We start from the raw sequence: 19,585 nt of genomic DNA on the forward strand, positions 1-19,585 counted from the left end.
ACGTGGGGCAAGCATGCATCGACTGAGGTCAATAGGAATACTGACTTTCTGAGCAGGGATATCGGTTCACAGGGCTTATCACTGCCTGCTTGTGATAAGGGGTAAAAAAAAGGGGGTTGCTCCTTATTTGAAATAAGGCCAACCTACACAGCATACACCGTGTAAAAGGACATTATAATAAAATCGCTTACATCTACATCTCTTGCTAAAGGTCTTCTTGTCACAGTGTCATCCGGAAATATTTCTGAGGTTTTCGGTTCAATGAACACCCCGTGTTTTACATGAGTTCAGGGTAAAGGCACCTGTCACCTCCTATCCAGCTCTTTTGGAACGAAAATCTGAGCAGCAATTTCAGTTAAAAACAGGGATAGGTTATCTAAATTCAATGACTGCAAACACACATGGCTCTAGGCCGGGGATCATTCCTGGCCTGGGTTCTGCTTAGATGTACTCTTTGATATAAAAAATGGATGAACAGAGTACCACTGCACACGCTGATTACTCCTCTAAGCATGAATTAACTGGCTGCTCATCTTTTTCAAGCGCTCAGGACTTTACTCCAGGCACTAGATATCTTCTGTGGCAAAAACTTTCTTCCGAGTTTATAACTGTTTTATCCTGCTGTCTTAGGATGAGTTCTTTAGGAAACCAGCAGATGCTGTTTATAATTGAACATAATCAGTTCGTTGCCTAACCCCACTGACAGCAGGACCATCTTCGTGGAACCCAGAGGGGTGGTTTTACTCGCCATTACCTTCCTTGGTCTCCCAGCATTGCAATTATGCTTGAAAGAAAAATCTTACCTATCAGGTTATTAAAAGCCTTTCTAAGATGGTTGGCCAGCTTTACAGCCTGTGCTCTTCCTGCCAGCAATTTAGATGAAGCTGACAAAACGTGCTTACAGTCTTTCTATGTACCTATCGTCTCTCACATTTCGCATCAGTGGCATGCCTTGCCAGGGTAGAGCTCTGCTGGATAATAAAATGCTAAATAAATTATAGCTGGAGGGAAAAAAGATGGTGTTGATTGATGCTAATTCCCAGAAGTCGATGTAATAGTATCTTCTGAGGCTGTGTTAGTGACAGCACATTGAAAGAAGAAATGTTTGTTTCTGGGGGAAAAAGGAAAATAAAAAAAAGTAAAAGATTACATATTACATCTCTAGCAAGCAAAGAGGACTCCGCTGGAGGTACATGCCACTCGTGGTAACAAAATGACTGAAGATTTTATGATTTTGATGATCCTACACACCTGAAGTACTGTTCTGTGAGCATAAAGGATCCAATTAGAACAAGACAATATACAAATCAGTCTTTCTCCATCTCTTTTAATTTTCTCTCCACAAAAGTCATTGTCTTCTTATCTCAATTAATTCCACACTCCCTCCTGTACAGAAAAAATAACATGGTTTTGAGTTCTGTAGCTGCTATACTACTTCCAAAAGGTAATCTGCTTTATTTAAAAATAAAATAGATTATAAATGACAGAAATACCCTATAGGCACCCAGACTAAATGAACCAATACTTTGTTTGTATATGTTTCATTCTCTTTCTTTTTTTTTTTTTAAACTGTGATAAACCCTATCTTTGCTATTTATTTTGTAAACAAGAGATAAGTATCTGACATCATAAACCAGATCTAAGATGATCTAGGAAGTCCTTTGATCCTTTTTGTAGACAGTGCATTTGAACAAAGAGACCTAGGAGTTATTTGGATATTTGCTTCTTGCTTCCTGGTGACCTTGGCCAAGACACTTCACTTGTCTGTGCCTTGTTTTCCATGTTCATAGATGACACCAGCTTCGTGAAGGACTCTGAGATGTGAAGTGCGTGCTACATGACACCTTTTCAGACTTATTCTTACTTTTTCTTCCTTTCCCTGCTTTTGGTGACTTGGCATATAATCAGGCACTTACAAGGAAGGCACAGGTCAAAGACATCCACACCCCTGAAATATTTTTGTTCTTTTTCTATTTTCACTATTCTTTGTTCTTTTTTTTGGTGAGTCTCTTGGAAAGAAGGATTGCCCTGCCAGTCACATGATAATGGGATAACAATGGGAAACTAATCTCTATTCAGAGAGAGAGAAAGGACTGAGGAATGTCTGAAAGCCTGTGTACACTTCTGTGCTTGTGCAATGTGGAGTCGTGTTCCCAACATACCCAAGAGGATTCATTTATTTGACTGCAAAACTGACGGATCTACTCAGTCTGAGCCTGTGTGTTAATGTGTGTGGGTTTAAAAGTCCGGTCTTATTGCCCATTTGACAATATTTTTTGACCTGGGAAATGAGCATGAAAAGAGTTAGTGAGAGATGGAAATGTTTAGTACAAAACGCCTGTAAGCATAAAAAGATGAAACCTAAAGGCCTCTTAGAAATGCATTTTCACAACCACTATTTTTATAAATTACTTGTTTCTGTAGCATTTATGGTCATTTCCTTCCTTAGAAATGTTGTTTTGCAGTTGTTTTAGTCCACAAAACATGGACCTTTTCTGGCTTCTGTCTTAACTAACCAACCAGTATAAATTTCTCCTGAAATTCACAGCTGTCTTCACTGAATGTGAGCAAATGAGTCTGTCAGGTTGAGCTGACTCTAAACTTTTCTTGTCTTTGGGATGCAAATCCTTTTAAGTATATTTAGGTCATCTCTATTTGATTTTCATGGGACATACAGTAGTGGGGGAGGCAAGTTGTTCTTCATAAAGGAAAGAAAATGAAAAAGACGTGCTTTAAATCACTCCATTGAAAGTTACTGTCAAAGTTGCCATCCTCCATGCAAGAACCTAAACATGCTGGGCTTCTGCTTTCCTTAGGTTTGTGTCAGAAACATGCTTTTTCTCCATTGCCTTTGTCTTTCACTTACGATTTAAACCATATTGGAGGGTGACTGGTAGCTGTCATGGGAGACTCAGATGCAATCTAGTTACTGGTTTAAATTCCAAAGCACGGGGCTCACCCTGGTAGTTAGATGCTTTAATGCCTCACTGAAATTGTTCATCAAGTTCCTCTCCACTTTCCATATTCTTTATCTTCCCAGCCTTGACCCCCAGCAAGCCGCTTCCTTTAAAACAGCATTCCCTTGACACAAAGTCTCACAGCACTGCTTAAAACTGCTCAGCTCATATTTAATTCATCTTTGGATTTCCCCAGCTGGAGATGCTTGGGTACATATTATGGCCAGCAGACTGGAAAGCCCCAGACATTCAAGAGCTGGTTAAATAACTCTTTATAACATAGAGCATAAAGTATTTGCTGTACCTCTTAGTCCTTCTCTGGCACATGGGCAGAGGAAGAAACAGGACAAAAATCGGTGCAGTGCTCAAATAGTGCAGCGTTTCAGACCTGATTGTCCTTAACACAAATCCCTCTTTACTTCTGGTTTATGTAATAATTTCTTCCAACTTTATGGCTGGGTCACACACCCCCAGCCTGCCTTAATATGATGAAAAGTCAAGGATTAATGTGATGTAACAGTTTTCATCTTGACAGATGATAAAAATGTATAACGCCCTGTGTGTAGAGGCACGATGCTGGCTTGGCAGAGGAGGGAACCAAAGCCTTAGTGGCTGGGGCTGTGCTGGGTAGCCTGGCAGGGCTGGTGGAGCTGAGCACCAGCATCTCCTACACCGCAGAACGTAGGAGTCCAGTCATGTCCCTGATATCTGACGGCATTCACTTTTGCCTGTGCTTCAGAAAGGTCCTGAATCGGCACTGAGAGAGAAGAAAGCAATTTCCTTCCTTAAAAGCAGTAACCAAACCTAACAGGACTGGGGATGACACTTGAAGAACCAGAGGTTTCGGTCCGGCAGGAGCCTTGGGTCAGCAAATCGAGGGGTATGTGGGAGTAATGGTTTACAAAGTGGGTGCATCGATCTATCTCTTAGTTCCTCTGGTCATCAGAGGGCTTTCTTCCTTACCCCAGGGCTGTCACCTTCCCTGTCCGCCTCCAATGCTGCTGCGTACTTTTGTCTTAGGTGCAGATAGCATACATTTTAGACCAAGCAGAGGATAATATTCTGGCCTCTTGAAGGACTTTGCATGAGGAGTGAGCTTATACCATCAAGCAGGCTGGTTGTCAAACTGTTACTTTCTAGTTACAAAAGACATATTTTAGGGTGTGTTTGGATAATATGGTCTCATGACCTCTTTGCAGCTGGATTTCTGAGATCAAGTTTTCAAGAACATTCAAAATGCGATGGGAGAGGAGAAATGGGTGTGATTTTCATTAGCAGTTAGGTTTATTAAGCAGCTATTATTAGGTGTCTAACAGTTCTTCCCAAATGTTAGATACTATTAAAAATCTGGCTTATGGCTTTAAAGGTGAAATTACAGAACCAACTGCAACTGAAAGCCTTAAAACTTCAGAAGCGTTTTAAAATACATTGCTTAATTCCAGTGAGGATTGTATGTGGGATACAGTTGGATTGAGATCATATAAAGGATTTCTTAACATGTGGCTGGGATGACTTGCATAATCTACTTATAACTGTGGTTCGTGAACAGCAAGACCATGGCAGAGCATCCTTGGGAAAGTCAGACCAGTGCCAGGGAAAGGAAAGACTACTGTTGACAACTGGAACTAGATATTATAAAAAGATTTTCAATTGAACAACCCTGTGATGGAATCACTGTGCAAAATTTAAGGACTCTGCTTAGTCTTTTACCGCATCTTAATGGAAAAAAAAATTATGAAGCTTAATTATTTAAGAAGTGAGCCTGTATATTCCCTTGCTTCACCAGTGCTTACAAGACCAAAGAAATCTTCTCCAGTTAAATCATAGCATCATAGAATGGCTAGGCTTGGAAGAGACCTTAAAGATTATCTAGTTCCAATGCCTTTGCCATGGGCAGGGACACCTTCCTGACTGTAGTAAGCACCAGACTTTTATGAGTAGTGACAGCAGACTTTTCACTCTGTGCTACATATGTTTCTACAGGTGTTTAGTCTTGCCCAGGTTAATACAGCAAACTCTCCACTGATTTCAGGATTGCATTTTTTAGCTCTTAGGCAAGAAAGACAGTGTGGTTTATATTTTAAATTTTTATTTTGAGTTCTGACGTGATAGAGGTTTCAATTGGATACCATTTGCTGTGATCAGAAGTGTGCTTTCAAATATTTTTAAATATTTTATAGATTAGCACTCAAAAGGAAGCAGAGCCTAGCAGAGAAATAACTGCTACTTCAGCTTCTTTTCTGTGACTGCTGATGAATTAATGATTATTTTTTACACCCCTTATACCAATAGCAGACATGAAAGGCTTTACCATTCAGGATACCCAAAAACATTAGAAGAAGAAAGCCAAGGTAGAGTCCTAGATTAGTGGTGACAATCTAGGGTCAGTCACTGGGAGAGGGGAAGCTGTGGGTCACCTGTTAGGGCAGGGAGAAAGGGGTCTCCTGGGAGCATCTCAGGTCACCCACAGGCAGGGGGAGCAAGGGACCACTGCCCTGGGGGTCTTCTTTTCCCTATTTGTTGCATCCGGACACACTAGATGGTCAAAACCTGTGTAAGAATCTGAATGTGTCTATATGTGTGTGTGTGCGTGCATACATATATAAGTGTGGGATGGGATAGGGGAGAGAGGGAGAAAGTAAACACATGGTTTATGTATTTGGATTTGTATAAAGGTAAAGAAATTAAAGGCTTTTGATTTTGGAATGACAAAGTGACTAAATTACACCAAAAAAAATAAACACAGCTGTTCCTCCTAAGCAGGAAAGGGAGAGAAAGGTATCCAAGAGCCCAGTCCACCATAAGCTGTTGATAAATCAGACCAGCTGTTATTTAACCAAACTTTCTCTGAAGTATTGATGGTTTCTAGAGTGCCCTGAAAATCAAATGGTTTGGCTTATCTAAACCAAATATGGTACTATTTTCCTCATCTTTTTGTTTTTAATAGAGTTTCCATTAGACATTTTTTTTGGTTTTGTTTTGTGTCTTCACTTTCAGTGTTTCAGAAGGCAAAGCAGTCTAGAGTTAAGTGGTGTACAGAGCCTCATTGATCTCCTTCAGGCTTCTAAAGCTACCTTCAATGACTGTCATATCAGTGGGATGAAGAAAGGTACAGTGCTCCATAGAATCAGTCTTCTTTCTTTCTGTGTGTGCTCTGAAATCATTGCTCAGGGTTTGAAGTGGATGCTGAAACATCCATTTAAAAATTCTTTGCTTTGATCTGAAATACCTGATAAAACCCCATGGATTTTCTAGAGTCCTTCTTTTTACGTTTCTAATATATTTATTTCATTTACCAGTCAGAATGCCTCTACTTTATTTATCTTTTGTAGTGCCTATGTAATAAATATTAGGCCACAGATGAAGACAAAATCCCGAAGTGATTTGAGTAAAAGGAAAAAGAATGTAACAAAGGAAGAGTGGAGAAAAAAAATAGTAACATGAGATCAAGTGTTATTTATGCTTGTACAGTGTTTATACATATATTTATGAACAAACATTAGCTATAACCCAGCTGTAACTTTGCCCTGTTGTCACTTACAAAAGCATCAGTACTCTATTCATTGTCAGCTGTTTAAATAGACTCCTGAGATAAGAACAATGACATTTTCAAAAATTTGTTTCCCGTTTCTTAATAAAGGCTGATGTCTCTCCAGTATTTTGCCATATTTCCTATTTACTCTCAAAGCACAATAATCTGTTCCCCTCATTCCAAGCTGCCCACTCATGTAAGTGTTACATATAAGACCAGTGTAAAATGTAGACTTATCCTACCTTCCTTATAGCTGTATGTCAGGACTCTGACAAGTTCTTGTAACAGTGTGTATGATGTCCCAGTAGAATTAGCAATGAGCCGGGGCACTAAAGGTGTTGCCATTTCTTTTTAACATCAAACTACTTTGAATGAACTGTTCTGTGTCTTGTGGTATTAGTCCTGGACTTGAAACCCATAAATGATGCAGTGATTTCCTCACTCAGATACTAATTGGCCTGTGACAGTGACATCAACATTGTGGTTGCAGACACATGCAGATTGGAAATTAATACATTGAGATTGATAGCTATGACAGCATATAAAAGTCAGACCATCTAAGCTCTATTAAATCACTTAATAAAAACTGAGTGGAAGTATTTAAGAAGCATGAGAAAACCTTGGATTACCTTATTTAAATTTGTTATTTAATGAAAACATAAATATCTAAACCCCATGAAGTTATTAACTAAATTAACCAGAATTATTTTAAAGATACAATTTACTCAGTCAGATCATCAGCCAATGCAATCTCCATTTAAATTGATGGAGTTACGCCATCGTACACAGCTCGAGTTCTAGATCATGATACTCATAAAGTCACATATCTTTTTTAAGCAGACTGCATTTGGAACATGAGGGGTTTTTTTGTGACAGTTACAAATACATTTGTTCTATGACTTAAGAATCGTAAAATCACATTTAATATTCAAAAAAAAGTTCACTTATGATAACTTACCATTCTATAAAGTTTGTCCTCCAGATCCTGATTAATTCTTTGTAAGGCTAGGTAATTGTTTTGTATCCTAAAACAAAGATGATATATAATTGAATGCATTGTTTCTCATGTTGTTTTTTACCTGTAATTTTTACATCAGTACAAAACCTTGGCTTGCACTACTTGAAATCTATTTTTTTATCACTCCTGTTGCCAGTCAGTGGTTGCCTTTGCAATGTAATTACCACCTACTTCCTAAGCAAAACTTCTTTGTCATGTTTGCTTACTATATTTAGTAGTAAATTCCATCTGGAAGTGAAAATATGTTTGTCGTTCTGCACTTGTGTGCAGACCTGCATCGCAGCATGGGAACTTGCACAAAGAGGTTGTAGCTTTACACCAGGCTCGGGAATGGTAAGTTAGAGAGGAAGCTTGAGCTGTATGCTTAGAAAGCACAGAAAAAGATTTATGGAGCTCTCTTACTATGGAGAATTGCAGCAGAAATCTAATGACTGTAATAAAAGCAGCACGTGGGCATCACCACATGACTTAAAAGAGAATATTCCTTCTTTTGACAGAAGTTCAAGGAATTACCTATTCTCAAGAGCTAAACACACCCCCTTTCTTCAAGAAACACATTTAGATAGTTTAGCCTGGAAAAGATGGGTATTTATTTTTATCAGGACTGAGGGATTGAATGGACTCACAGCATGAGACTTCCCGGCTTATTCCAGAGCAATACACCAAAGAAAAGTTTCAGCCTGTACATCTTTAGGTTACTTAGATGGTAACATTGATATTGCAATGAACAAGCTGCGCAGTGTGTATCAAAAATATCACTATTTTGGTAGTAGCTGTGCCTTTCTTTTCACAGAAGGTGAGGAGGGAGCTCTTTGTTCTTGTTTGTACATATCACCTCAGCAGGATTTAAAACAAATGTAAAGCAAATGTTAGAAGCTTAGCCATGAGAAGTTTCTCTGAACTCATCTATATTTTTGTACTGAGAATGTTAGGTCAATAGGTTAAAGTATTTTGAGTGTCGAGTTGATTTTAGGTAATGGGCAAGTGCATTCACTATAAGAGTGAACTCAGATGTAATACACATTCATTCAGGAGAAAGCCAGTTCCTCCAAGAAGCCTGGGCCCGGGTGTAGCTGCCACGATGATCAGAAGGGACTGGGATTAAAGAAGTCTCTTTGGTTTATTGCATGGCTAGGAGTGGCTGTTGAAATCAGAACTAAGACCTGCAGTCGAACCATGCCATGGCTGTGAATCGAGAGGTCCAGCTCGCCCCTTCCTTGCATTGAAGCAACGTGATGGTTCAGGTCTCTCCCTGCTTCTGTTGCCATGGAGATTTTCCTTCCGCTTAAATGATCAAAATTCTCCCTCTGGGGGCAGGCCAGCAGCTTGCGGTGCCCCTCGCAAGGCACGCAGAGCTCCCAGCGAAGCTCCCAGTAGTACCATACCATCTGCTGAACGGACCTGGGAGGGGAGGTCTGTGCTGAGGACAGCTGCTCTGTGCCCTTAAATAATGATATTCCCATGGGTGAAACTCCCCGGAGTTCTCAGGGCAGCCGTTTCAAACACGCATTGCGAGTCTGGGGGAAGTTTCAGCGCTGTGTACTTTTTACAGAGCTGCTGAGCGGAGATATCCCCCTGTAAGGAGGATCTGCGGTAAAAAGTGTTTGCTAAAGCGGTGACCCAAATGGGCTGAAAATCTGAGAGACCTATACTAACCTACGTCTGGTAGGTTAGGTAACCTACTAACCTTGGTCATCAGTCACCAGTTCTCCCAGTGCCTAACCATTCTATGATTCTATGATTCTATGATTCTATGATTAAAAGTCCAGGTGACTTGAAGGATTGACTGAAGTTTATGGATCTCTGCATTGTCCATGCTCCTGTTAGATGCAGCATTTGCCATGAAGTCTCTGTATAGATGTTTATTTGTGCAGCTATAGGTATACTTGGGATTTTCACAGCTATTTAGACAGAGTCTACGGAACAGAGAGAAATCTTAGGGTACACTGTGCCCGGCTTGTCATGGCAAAGGGGAAGGCAGAGATGATCTTGGTAAATCAGAGGAAGCAAGTAGGCTTAAACTGACTTTACCTGCAAACAGCTACTCAGCACTAACATAGTTACAGTTTTTGCTGGTAAGGCTGTGTGCCGTGGCACAAGCAACAAGAATTTAGAAAAACAAGACAGGGTGTGCTGGCTGAGACCAGAGGTCCACCGTTATCTTGTCTGTCATGATCTGTAGTTTTTCTCTGGTAAGGCAGAACAGAAATGTGCTTTGCACCTAGGCAGCTCATGGCTCAACTACAAATGGTATAAAACCCAGGTAAACTTTTAGTATGTGCAATCTCCTAAAAGTTTGCATAGGTTCAAAAGCATCTGCATAAATTCCTGAAAGAAAAAGGGGAAAAAATTATTGGTTCAGGACTTTTCTAGCTCAGGCATCTCTGTATCCTAGTCTGTTCTGCAGCATAGACCTATGTGGAGAGCTCAAGGGAGACATTGAATGTTCCCTTTCCACATCTTTAAGATCATGAATTACCAGCAGTAATCGATATTTGGATATCTGGCTTATGACTGTGGTAATGCATCACTGGGTTTGCTCCTTAGCTTCTGTTGACACTGTTTTCTCTTGATATGGATGACTGGAAGATTGGTTACCATTAATATGATTTTTCTTCACTGGCAACAATTCCATGCAGTAGATTGTAGAGGAGTTTTATATAAGCTTATTGTAATCTGCTTTTCTCCTTGTAACTTCTCTTGTCTTTGCCTATCAAATTTTCCTCTGTTGTATGTTTAGGTGAAAGTAGCCCACAAATCCTAGTTCTCTAACACATTCAGTTTACATTGAAAAAATTGACCACTTCCCAGTAAAATCAAATCCAATCTAAACAAAAAAATCCACAGTAAGTAGGAAGCTGAGCTTCAAAAAGTGTTTCTATTGAGAACATTACGCAAAGATAGTCAAAATAAGCACAAACACGTGCACACATACACAAGCACATACACATGCACATATACACATAAAACCTAAATTAGAAAACCACTGTGCCAAAAGAAGTGTCAGCAAATGTGGGTGGCAAGGAGAGAAATGGACCCAGAAATATATGAAAGAAGGTGTAAAACGGATAAAAGAGGAACAAGGTAATCGAATCCATTTTTGGGCAATAAAAGTAAAATAAAGGAGGAGTAGGGAAAGTTATTCCAATTTGAAAATGGACAAATGAGCAAATGGTAATTTAACCCTGTTTGCAGAAATAATACACTCAGATAGCCTGAACCTTGTGAAGTATGAAACATTTTAATGTTGTAAATCTGGTTTCTTTGCAAAAAGAGTGAAGTAAAGATCAGCTTCACTACCCTCTGAAACTGTTTTAAGAATAAACTCCTGTGAATCAATAGCTTATTATAATTTTTGATAGCTTTTTGTGTTGTTCATACCATTAGGTGATAAGTATGTGCCTCCAGGTGCATATATCTGCATGCATTAAATGCAGGAATTGGCTGGATGGTCGCACTCAAGGAGTTGCGGTCAACGGCTTGATGTCCAAGTGGAGGCCAGTGACAAATGATGTTCCTCCGGGGTCAGTATTAGGGCTGGTGCTATTTAACATCTTTGCCAACGATACGGACAGTGGGATCGAGTGCACCCTCAGTAAGTTTGCAGATGACACCAAGCTGTGTGGTGTTGTGGACACGCTGGAGGGAAGGGATGCCATCCAGAGGGACCTTGACAGGCTGGAGAGGTGGGCCTGTGAGAACCTCATGAAGTTCAACAAGGCCAAGTGCAAGGTCCTGCACGTGGGTCGGGGCAATCCCAAGCTCAACATGAGCCAGCAATGTGCACTTGCAGCCCAGAAAGCCAACTGTATCCTGGGCTGCATCAAAAGAAGCATGGCCAGCAGGTCAAGGGAGGTAATTCTGCCCCTCTACTGTGCTCTCGTGAGACCCCACCTGGAATACTGCATTCAGCTCTGGAGTCCCCCACACAAGAAGGACATAGAGCTGCTGGAGCAAGTCCAGAGGAGGGCTACGAAGATGATCCAAGGGCTGGAACACCTCTCTATGAAGACAGGCTGAGAGAGTTGGGGCTGTTCAGCCTGGAGAAGAGAAGGCTCCAGGGTGATCTTATAGCAGCCTTCCAATACCTAAAGGGGGCTTACAGGAAAGCTGGAGAGGGACGTTTTACAAGGGTGTGTAGGGATAGGACAAGAGGCAATGGCTTTTAACCAAAAAAGGGTAGATTTAAATTAGATATAAGGAAGAAATTTTTTACAATGAGGGTGGTGAGGCACTGAAACAGGTTGCCTGGAGGACTTGTGGCTGCCCCATTCCTGGAAGTGTTCAAGGCTAGGTTGGATGAGGCTTTGAGCAACCTGATCTAGTGGAAGGTGTCCATGGCAGGGGGGTTGGAACTAGATGATCTTTAAGGCCCCTTCCAACCCTAACCATTCTATGATTCTATGATTCTATAAATTAGGGCCTGATGAAACGTATTCTGACCACATTGAACATTACATATCTGTGCTCTAACTCAGCAGAATACACATTCCTTTCTAAGACTGTAGATCACCACTAAAGAGGAAGTCTGCAAAAGCCTCTGTTTCTCTGCTTCCACTCAACCTCAAGCCCTCTTAAGGCCATGAAATATATCTAAAGTAAAACATAGGCTTGGGATGACTTTCTGTAAAGAAGATAATTTCACCTAGAGTGCAGTTTAGTTTTGAAGAGTGACTGTTAAAATAGTAACTTCTTGTTCAAAAATCTTTTCCCTGTTATCACAAGTTACACCAACTTCCTTATGAAAACAAGAGAGTTTTTCCCCCATTTATTCCAAAGCTAATACAGCTACAGGATTCCTGTTCAAAACAACCCTTCAGACTGTGAAATGTCTTGTTTTTGGTGAAACAATTATGTATGAGGGCTAATCTCAGTGCTAAATATATGCCTGTATGGGTTTATTTCTCGTGTTTTAAAATAACTCTACTCTCTGGTAAAAGCCAGGATGAGGACCTCACTGAGTTGTTACCCAGGGTAGGGTCTAAAGCAGGAAACTCAGCATGACCTTTGAAGATCATTTTTGGTTCCAAGATTGGTATTTGAATATCTTTTAAATTTTAACTTAAAAAAGCCATGCCAGGCATGTCAGATAGGGGATCACTCTGAGGTATGTGAAATCTACAGTCTGTTTTCAATGACTTTTCAAAGTTGAACTTATGCTTTACAGTTAATATTTTCAAACCCACTTCACCACTGCCCTGATCATGCTCCCTGTGTGCCCAAAGGAAAAGGCAACCTCTAAACGTTTGTAGAGAGGTTGAAAACTTGACCATCGAGCCGTGTAAATGACCTCCCCGCTTGGATAAGAGAGGGCAGACCTAGCAGCAACACAAGTAATTCTGGATAAATTGAGACAATAAACACTTTCAGGAAGAAGTAGAAAAGGATGGCCATTCAGCCTTTAGGAAAAATTCTGCACTTAACAGTAATGGAAGTTTAATAACAGAAGCGTTCTCTAGTATACAAGTGGGATCTTGTTACACAGGGCTTATTTATTAGGGGGGTTGAATTTCTCTCCCTGTGCAGTGAATAAAGCAAGAGACACATTATTGAAACTAATTCTAGTTCCTTGTTTTTTCTTACACTGATTTTGCTCTGTGACATGTTGCTGACACGCTTTTGGATGACAGATTTGTTTCAGACATTACCCTTCTCCAGTCTGAGAAATCTAGTTGTTCAACTTGCAGTACGCCTTGCTATTCTCAATAGAAACATTTTTAAAGCTCACCTCGTTAAATATTTTGGGCTTCCAGTATGATATGTCTTCAGGGGAGTAATCACCTGCCTGAAACATAATTTTTAATATAAGTTTTCTTCATAATATGGTACAACGTTCCATTAGAATATTGGAAAGTCAGTTCTACTAATCTGATGTCTGGTAAGAGTGCTAGACTTTGCCATGAGCAGAAACCAGACATTCTGGCCTAAGTTTTGAAGGGTGCTTAACTCATCAGTGCCAAATGGAGTTGATAAGAGGCTTCCTACTAACTAGGAAGCCCCTTTGTTTTAACAGAAGTGGGATGGTCAGCCCCTCTGCTAAATATGATGCAGGATTTATGGCAGCCATGCCTGAAATAATGTTTCAGGAGAAAAGAATATCAGCATTCCCTATCCTAAAAGCTGAAATATATTGGAAAAAAAAACCATGCCAAGAGCGAAGTTACTTTCAATAGCTCTGCTCTAAGTGAAGCAATAGGAAAAACATCGCTGGCAAGAAAACAATATGGAGAATCTTCTGATTGTTCTTGTTGTGTGTAGATTTCAAGATCATCATGACACCTGCTAATTTCAGCCTTGTTTTAAAAAACTTCTTCAGTTAGGGAAGCATTTAATTACAAGACCACACTAGGATGTTTCCTAATTTGAGGTTTTACAGCCTCTTTCTGTTTAAAATTCACATAAAATGCTTTGGTTGACTCTGTTGGTGGTTCTGGCTTTGGTTTGATTTGGTTTGCTTTTTGCCTTCTGCAAAGAATGAAAAATATTTCTTTGGGTATAGCCCTGGAATGATTCATTCTGAATTTCACTTTGACACGTCCAACGAACTAAATCAAACAATTCAATTATCTACATCAGTTTAGGAAAGTCCTCACAAGAAATGCAAATACATTCCTGCATAAATGGATAATTATAGGTTCAGAATTTTTGCAAACAAATGAAAAAACAGGTATTAAGAATCACTGATAAATGTAAAGCTAGATTACAGACCATTTTAATCAGTGCCAGGAATGTCAGGAGTGCATGCTCATTATAATTTGTCATTAACTGGGCCCCTGATTTACAATAGCACTGTGCAGCTTCAACAATTTTAAATAATAGGTTCTCAGTATCGTTCCATTCTACTTGGGACTAAAAAGTGAATGATATGCTATAGCATAATGTGAAATGTCATAATGCTATTTGAATTGAACATAGTCTCAGCTTTGAGTGATGGAGGGCCAAATTCTGTTCTCTTGTATCAGTGCAATGGGAGAGCAACAACAGAAAACAAGCTGCCAAGCACATTAAAAACATCTGTCTCTCTCTATACATATGGTGTAAGTGTATTTATGTAGCATGTTTATAACCTTTGTACATGTAACAACATGGCACTAACCTACATGTATGTTTACACATAAATGATGTCATATATGTACCTATGTACATATATTTCTATTTGCATGTTTACTTTCAATACAGACACATCTTACATATCACATGTAAATAACTTCATGCTGTATGTAATATATATTCAGGTGAGTGAAACATATATTAAATGTGAAAACAGTGTGTAATCAATAAATAATAAATGATGCATGTTTGAGCCTATATGCTTATATTTTCACTTACATATATCTTTAACATAGCCACTTGTAAATTCCTACTAACTCTGTTTATTTCAAAAAGTTAGTTACTAACCTTCTCAGTTTTTCAGTTACTTTTTCAAGTTCCTCCTGAGCACGTCTCAATTCTATTTCGAGATACTGACGTGTAGAATCAAATTCCGTTTCAAGCATTTCCAGCTTATGGGTAGTGTACGATAGACGCTTTCGTAATTCCCCCTTCTGTTCTTGCAAAGTACTAGAAAAACAAAGACCACAGCTGTAGAATTTAGCTGCTCCTGAAAAGCTTTTCATGATCCACTCTTTGGCCAATTCCCTACAGTACAGGTTGGCATTCAGCCAGAAAAGTGTGCTTAGTAATTTGTTTACTGCACTTTGAAAATCTTCTGATTTAGACAGTTGACTATCTTCCCATCTGTCCTTTCTAGCGCATTTACTGCTAATATCTCATTAGCCATAATGGAATATTTTGTGAAAGAATCCTCATTAAAATACAAAATGCAGTCTAGAGTTTGATTTCACACAGGACCTTTCATTTAGAGTTATCTTAAAATCTATGACTGAAGTAGCAGATATCAATAGAGCAGCAACTCTAAATAAACTGTGCAAAAATATTTCCTTGCCAATAATCCAAGTTATAATCTATTTTGTGAAGAAAGAAAATTTTGTCTTATTTGATTAAATTTTCACCCCAATCCCTGGCCATAGAATTGCTAGAGATGTTATTCAGCATTTCATCTGCAGCATGGTAATCAATTAATATTATAGTCATTTTAAAGTCATGGCTCTTTCCCCATTTCCCCACTTAACTGAGAGCAAAGACTTCCCAGGCTCTGGTGTGACCCCTAATTTTTCACAGTTCTTTCACTAATGAACTTATGACCTGTTGTAAGCTAGCTTCGGTTACACTCTTTGACAAAACAAAGCACTCGGTACAGAACTTGGAAAGAAGGCTGGTTTTTCACTTTGTTGTTTTCTCTTTATTTTAGAGATGATGTAATATAGCATAAAGCCAGGATATGCAAGCAAAATTTTTAGCATGAAGGTCAAAGTGCCATCTGCACTCAAATCGTCCCTCCGGATTTGCAGCGATGAATCTGGGGAATCCTTCCCTTGCTTTACTAGAGCACAACTGTGTGATTTCAGGTGAGCCAGTCTGCACTTCCCTCAATTCTTATCTGCACAATGGAGATCTTTTATCCTTGTCTATTTAGTTTTTAAGCTCCTCGGTCTTGCGTGTTTGCCAGTTGCACAGCAGGACACGGATCCAGTCAGAGCTGGTATCTCTGGAGGTGGCTGTAACTTGGTTCAGATACTGCTACCTCAGTATTGAGCTGATCTCTTGGCTTCAGGTGGGACCTGAGGCACTACAGAGCTGGAATCTGCCATCACCTAGAGACAAAAGGGCTACGACATGATGCATTCTGAAATACCTTGTTTGTTTTTAATCATATGATAAAAGTAATTTTTCATAAAAGAATGACAAATCTTGATTTCCTTTGATGTCAAGTGAGTACTGCCATCAGCTTCAGTAGAATAATGTTTTGAGTCTTTAATTAGACAAGAGAGTTGGGAACAACATGCCATTCTTCAAGAAACACTTATCTGAGCTGTCTTCAGTTTGACTGCCTTCTCCTCTACAGATAGGAGCTTCAGTAAGTTAATGCAAAAGCTTTACAATTGCTGCTTCCTTGATCCATGCAGCTTAGAGCTAGCAAACAGTCTAATGTTTTGCCAACACAGTGCTCTATTTCAATTACACATACTGCGTGGTTACAGTTATACTTAGATTACCACTTGTAGTTATATTCTCTTAAAATAATGTATTCTAATTCAGACATTTAATGCAGCTCCAGTTAATGCAATAATTTAGTTGCTTAAATTAAACTAGAGAGACTGCTTAACGAAAGAAGAAAAAGAGGAAAGCTAATGGTCCTCAATAACTTTGTTTTCTGCTTCCTCATGTAGGTACTTTCTTGCTTCGGGATTAGTTATGTGCAGATAAGATAGGAGCAAAGCACCTGACTCCTTAAATGAAGTTGCTTCTGCATATATTTGTGTGCCTAGATCTGTCTATGTGGGGAAATCTGGGCTTCAAAATGTGAGTTCTGGGTAAATCTTGATCCTCAGGTGGAAGGTAATGCTGGTCTGAAATGCCAAAATGTGCTTTGAGATTTAGGTCTGGAGGATTTTGCAGGTTTTGGCAGTCTGAAGCTTGCGCTAGGGCCCCAGCTCAGCAAAATTTTGAAGGACAAATTTAACTTCAAACTCAGCTTTCTTTTTTTTTTCCTTGAAGTTCACTTTGAAATGTTTGTATTCTTGAATTCTTTGTTTTCAAAATGGGATTATTCATTTCATTAAAATCAAGCCTATTTTAATGACCTTTACTGAAACTAGTCTACATACATGCATTCTTCCACATAATGCTTTGGATAGTAAAGCATAGCTGTAACTTCGTGAAAAATAAGAAAAAAAACTCAGTGGTTAAGGCGTAAGTTAGGCAACTTTAAAGATCAAAATTATTCTCATTCAGCAAACCATAATCCCGAAAAAGCACTACTTGTTTCCACCCAAGCTGGAAAGATGGGATAACATCCTGAAACCCTCCCAAACCTAGCAGAACTCCTACTCAGTGTGTACTTTGGTTCATCTGATACACACAAAACCAGCTACCTGTTTTTAAGAGGACTTAATATTTTTAGCCAGGAACAATCATACCTGGTTTATGATGGATTTATTTAACATGTACTAGTAGATACATAAGAGTAAATCATTATTAATATAAAAGTTATTAGAGAGAAAGTTAAAAATTTTAGAAACAAAGAAATCCTGTTGACAAGTATATGCTGAATGGCAGGAAACTTCTAGACACTTTTGGGAGAGGAAAGAAAGAAAAGAACTCAATTGGGGAAGCACTTGACCATTTGCTTTAATACCTTTCTTGAGCTGAGCCAATTCTGAAAAGATAGCTAAGTTTAAGCAATGAGACAAGGAAACTTATACGTATGATTGGCACAAATATGGAAATTTCCCTGAATCTGAGACTGAAACCATTGAATGGGTACTAACAGCTGTAACACTGTGAGCAGATTTCCTAGAATTCTCAGGATGGTTTTGATTTCTGCATGAATTGAGCTTTATCTAGATACATTACTGGTTTCAAGTAAAGCCTGTTGTTTTCTCTTGCTTTCAGTTATATATGAGCAAACACCTAAGAAGCAAAGGAAAGGCAAGTGAGAGAAATGGTAGAAAGAAGAGCATGCAATGTGTCAAAATTAGTATATCTAATAGAAGTATCAGAGGCTCAATTTTTGTTTTATACAAATCCAAGGTATTTTATAAGCTTTCCTTTTTTCTTTCTTTTTTTTTTTTTTTCATTTCTCATGAAAAAGATGTTCTTTCTCTGAAAACCTTTCCTTTATTGTTAGCTTCCAGTGGTATCATATAATGCCATGCCTGAATTCCCTTTGCTTATGCTGTGTTGCATTTTTTTTTGTTCTAGAAGCCTGGGTTTTTCATAAGGAGTGCTTAATTTTGTTGTGTACACCTGCAAATTTGGTAGTGGTAATTTAGACAGGGTTGAAAAGAGGGGAAAAATAAGAAGTCAAAAGTAATGAAGTCAACCATTTAGCATTTCTCCTTTTCTCTAAAACAACAAACTCCAGAAACTAGCTGCATTTTGTTTCTGCTTCTCACATACCATTTAATCAGAAACGTTCACTGCACAATTTTTTTAATGATGGTAAATCAATATATTTTAAATCATAATTTATCTTCTATGGCTAGTCATTCATCATGTTTCTACATTATATATATAGTAAAGAATACATATGTATTCAGCAAATACTTTTGTTTTCATGTATATATATATTATTTCTTTAGTTTAAAGACTAAGAAAATAATTCAAAGGAAAAAGTACAGCCAGGAGAAATGAGAGGACTTATTTGCAAATAAAAATTAGTCTTGAGAATCTTTTAGTTCTATGTCTTAGAAAACATCAATTCGATATTCCATGGACTTCCTGATACTGGCGGCTGGGAAGAGTGAGGAATTGCAAGAAGGGATGAAAAGTCCTGTGGAGAAGAACCTTCTGCATGAATGGTTCTCTCTTTCTTCTAATGATCTCCAAAGTCCTGCTCCTGTGACAATACAAGTCATTATCCATTTTGCTTCATTAAAGCATTTCTCTAAAAACAAGGACAGTAAGTACAACATTAAATATTTAGACTGGTGAAAGAAAGCCTCTTGAGAGAAGCTACTTTAAAGGTTATTAAAAACAGGTCTTCAGACTTTCCAAAGTATTATATTCACCAATTAGCTTTGTTTATACTCTTTGAAAATATAAAATAGATATGAAAACATATATTGGCACAGAAATTTGTGCCCACAAACATTGTAATTCTGTCAGTAATTGCCAGGTTTGAATTCTGGAGTTTCTTCTTGCAGAGAAATTTGAAGCCCTCTTCCCTTGGGCAGTGCTCCTGCAGAGAGATGCTGTTGTATCCCATTGCTAGAGTTGATCCTCAGAAATAAATCAGCGGTGGTTCAGGAAAGATATTACCAGGAGGGAGTTAGCACTACTCAGGCTCTAAATTTAGTGAAAAGTGCTCTATTTTACAGGAGAAAGATGAGAAGGCTGTGCAGGCAAGTTCAAGTACCACCAAATACTCCTGGTGCTTTCCCAACGTTAAAATTTTGCTACCCTAGCTTGCACAAGAGTTGAAGCAAAGAGATGTTTGCGTTCCTGAAGTCACCT

The 19,585-nt window shown here is 38.9% G+C and overlaps 1 protein-coding gene across 2 annotated transcripts in view; it reads right to left on the bottom strand.

Moving 5' to 3' along the window:
- The window catches only part of BEGAIN (brain enriched guanylate kinase associated), a 157,174-nt gene that overhangs the window by 48,986 nt on the left and 88,603 nt on the right, over nt 1-19,585 (bottom strand). The window contains exons 4-6 of one of the 2 annotated variants that reach the window (XM_086613562.1): nt 14,906-15,067; nt 13,236-13,292; nt 7,448-7,514 (exon numbers count right to left, since the gene is read on the bottom strand). In XM_086613562.1, the coding sequence (XP_086469688.1) occupies nt 7,448-7,514; nt 13,236-13,292; nt 14,906-15,067 (286 nt within the window). The remainder of the gene's footprint in view (nt 1-7,447; nt 7,515-13,235; nt 13,293-14,905; nt 15,068-19,585) is intronic. The other variant, XM_086613564.1, reaches the window with a different exon arrangement.

Source organism: Tauraco erythrolophus, chromosome 6 (assembly GCF_009769465.1).
Source record: "Tauraco erythrolophus isolate bTauEry1 chromosome 6, bTauEry1.pri, whole genome shotgun sequence".
Classification (NCBI taxonomy): domain Eukaryota; kingdom Metazoa; phylum Chordata; class Aves; order Musophagiformes; family Musophagidae; genus Tauraco; species Tauraco erythrolophus.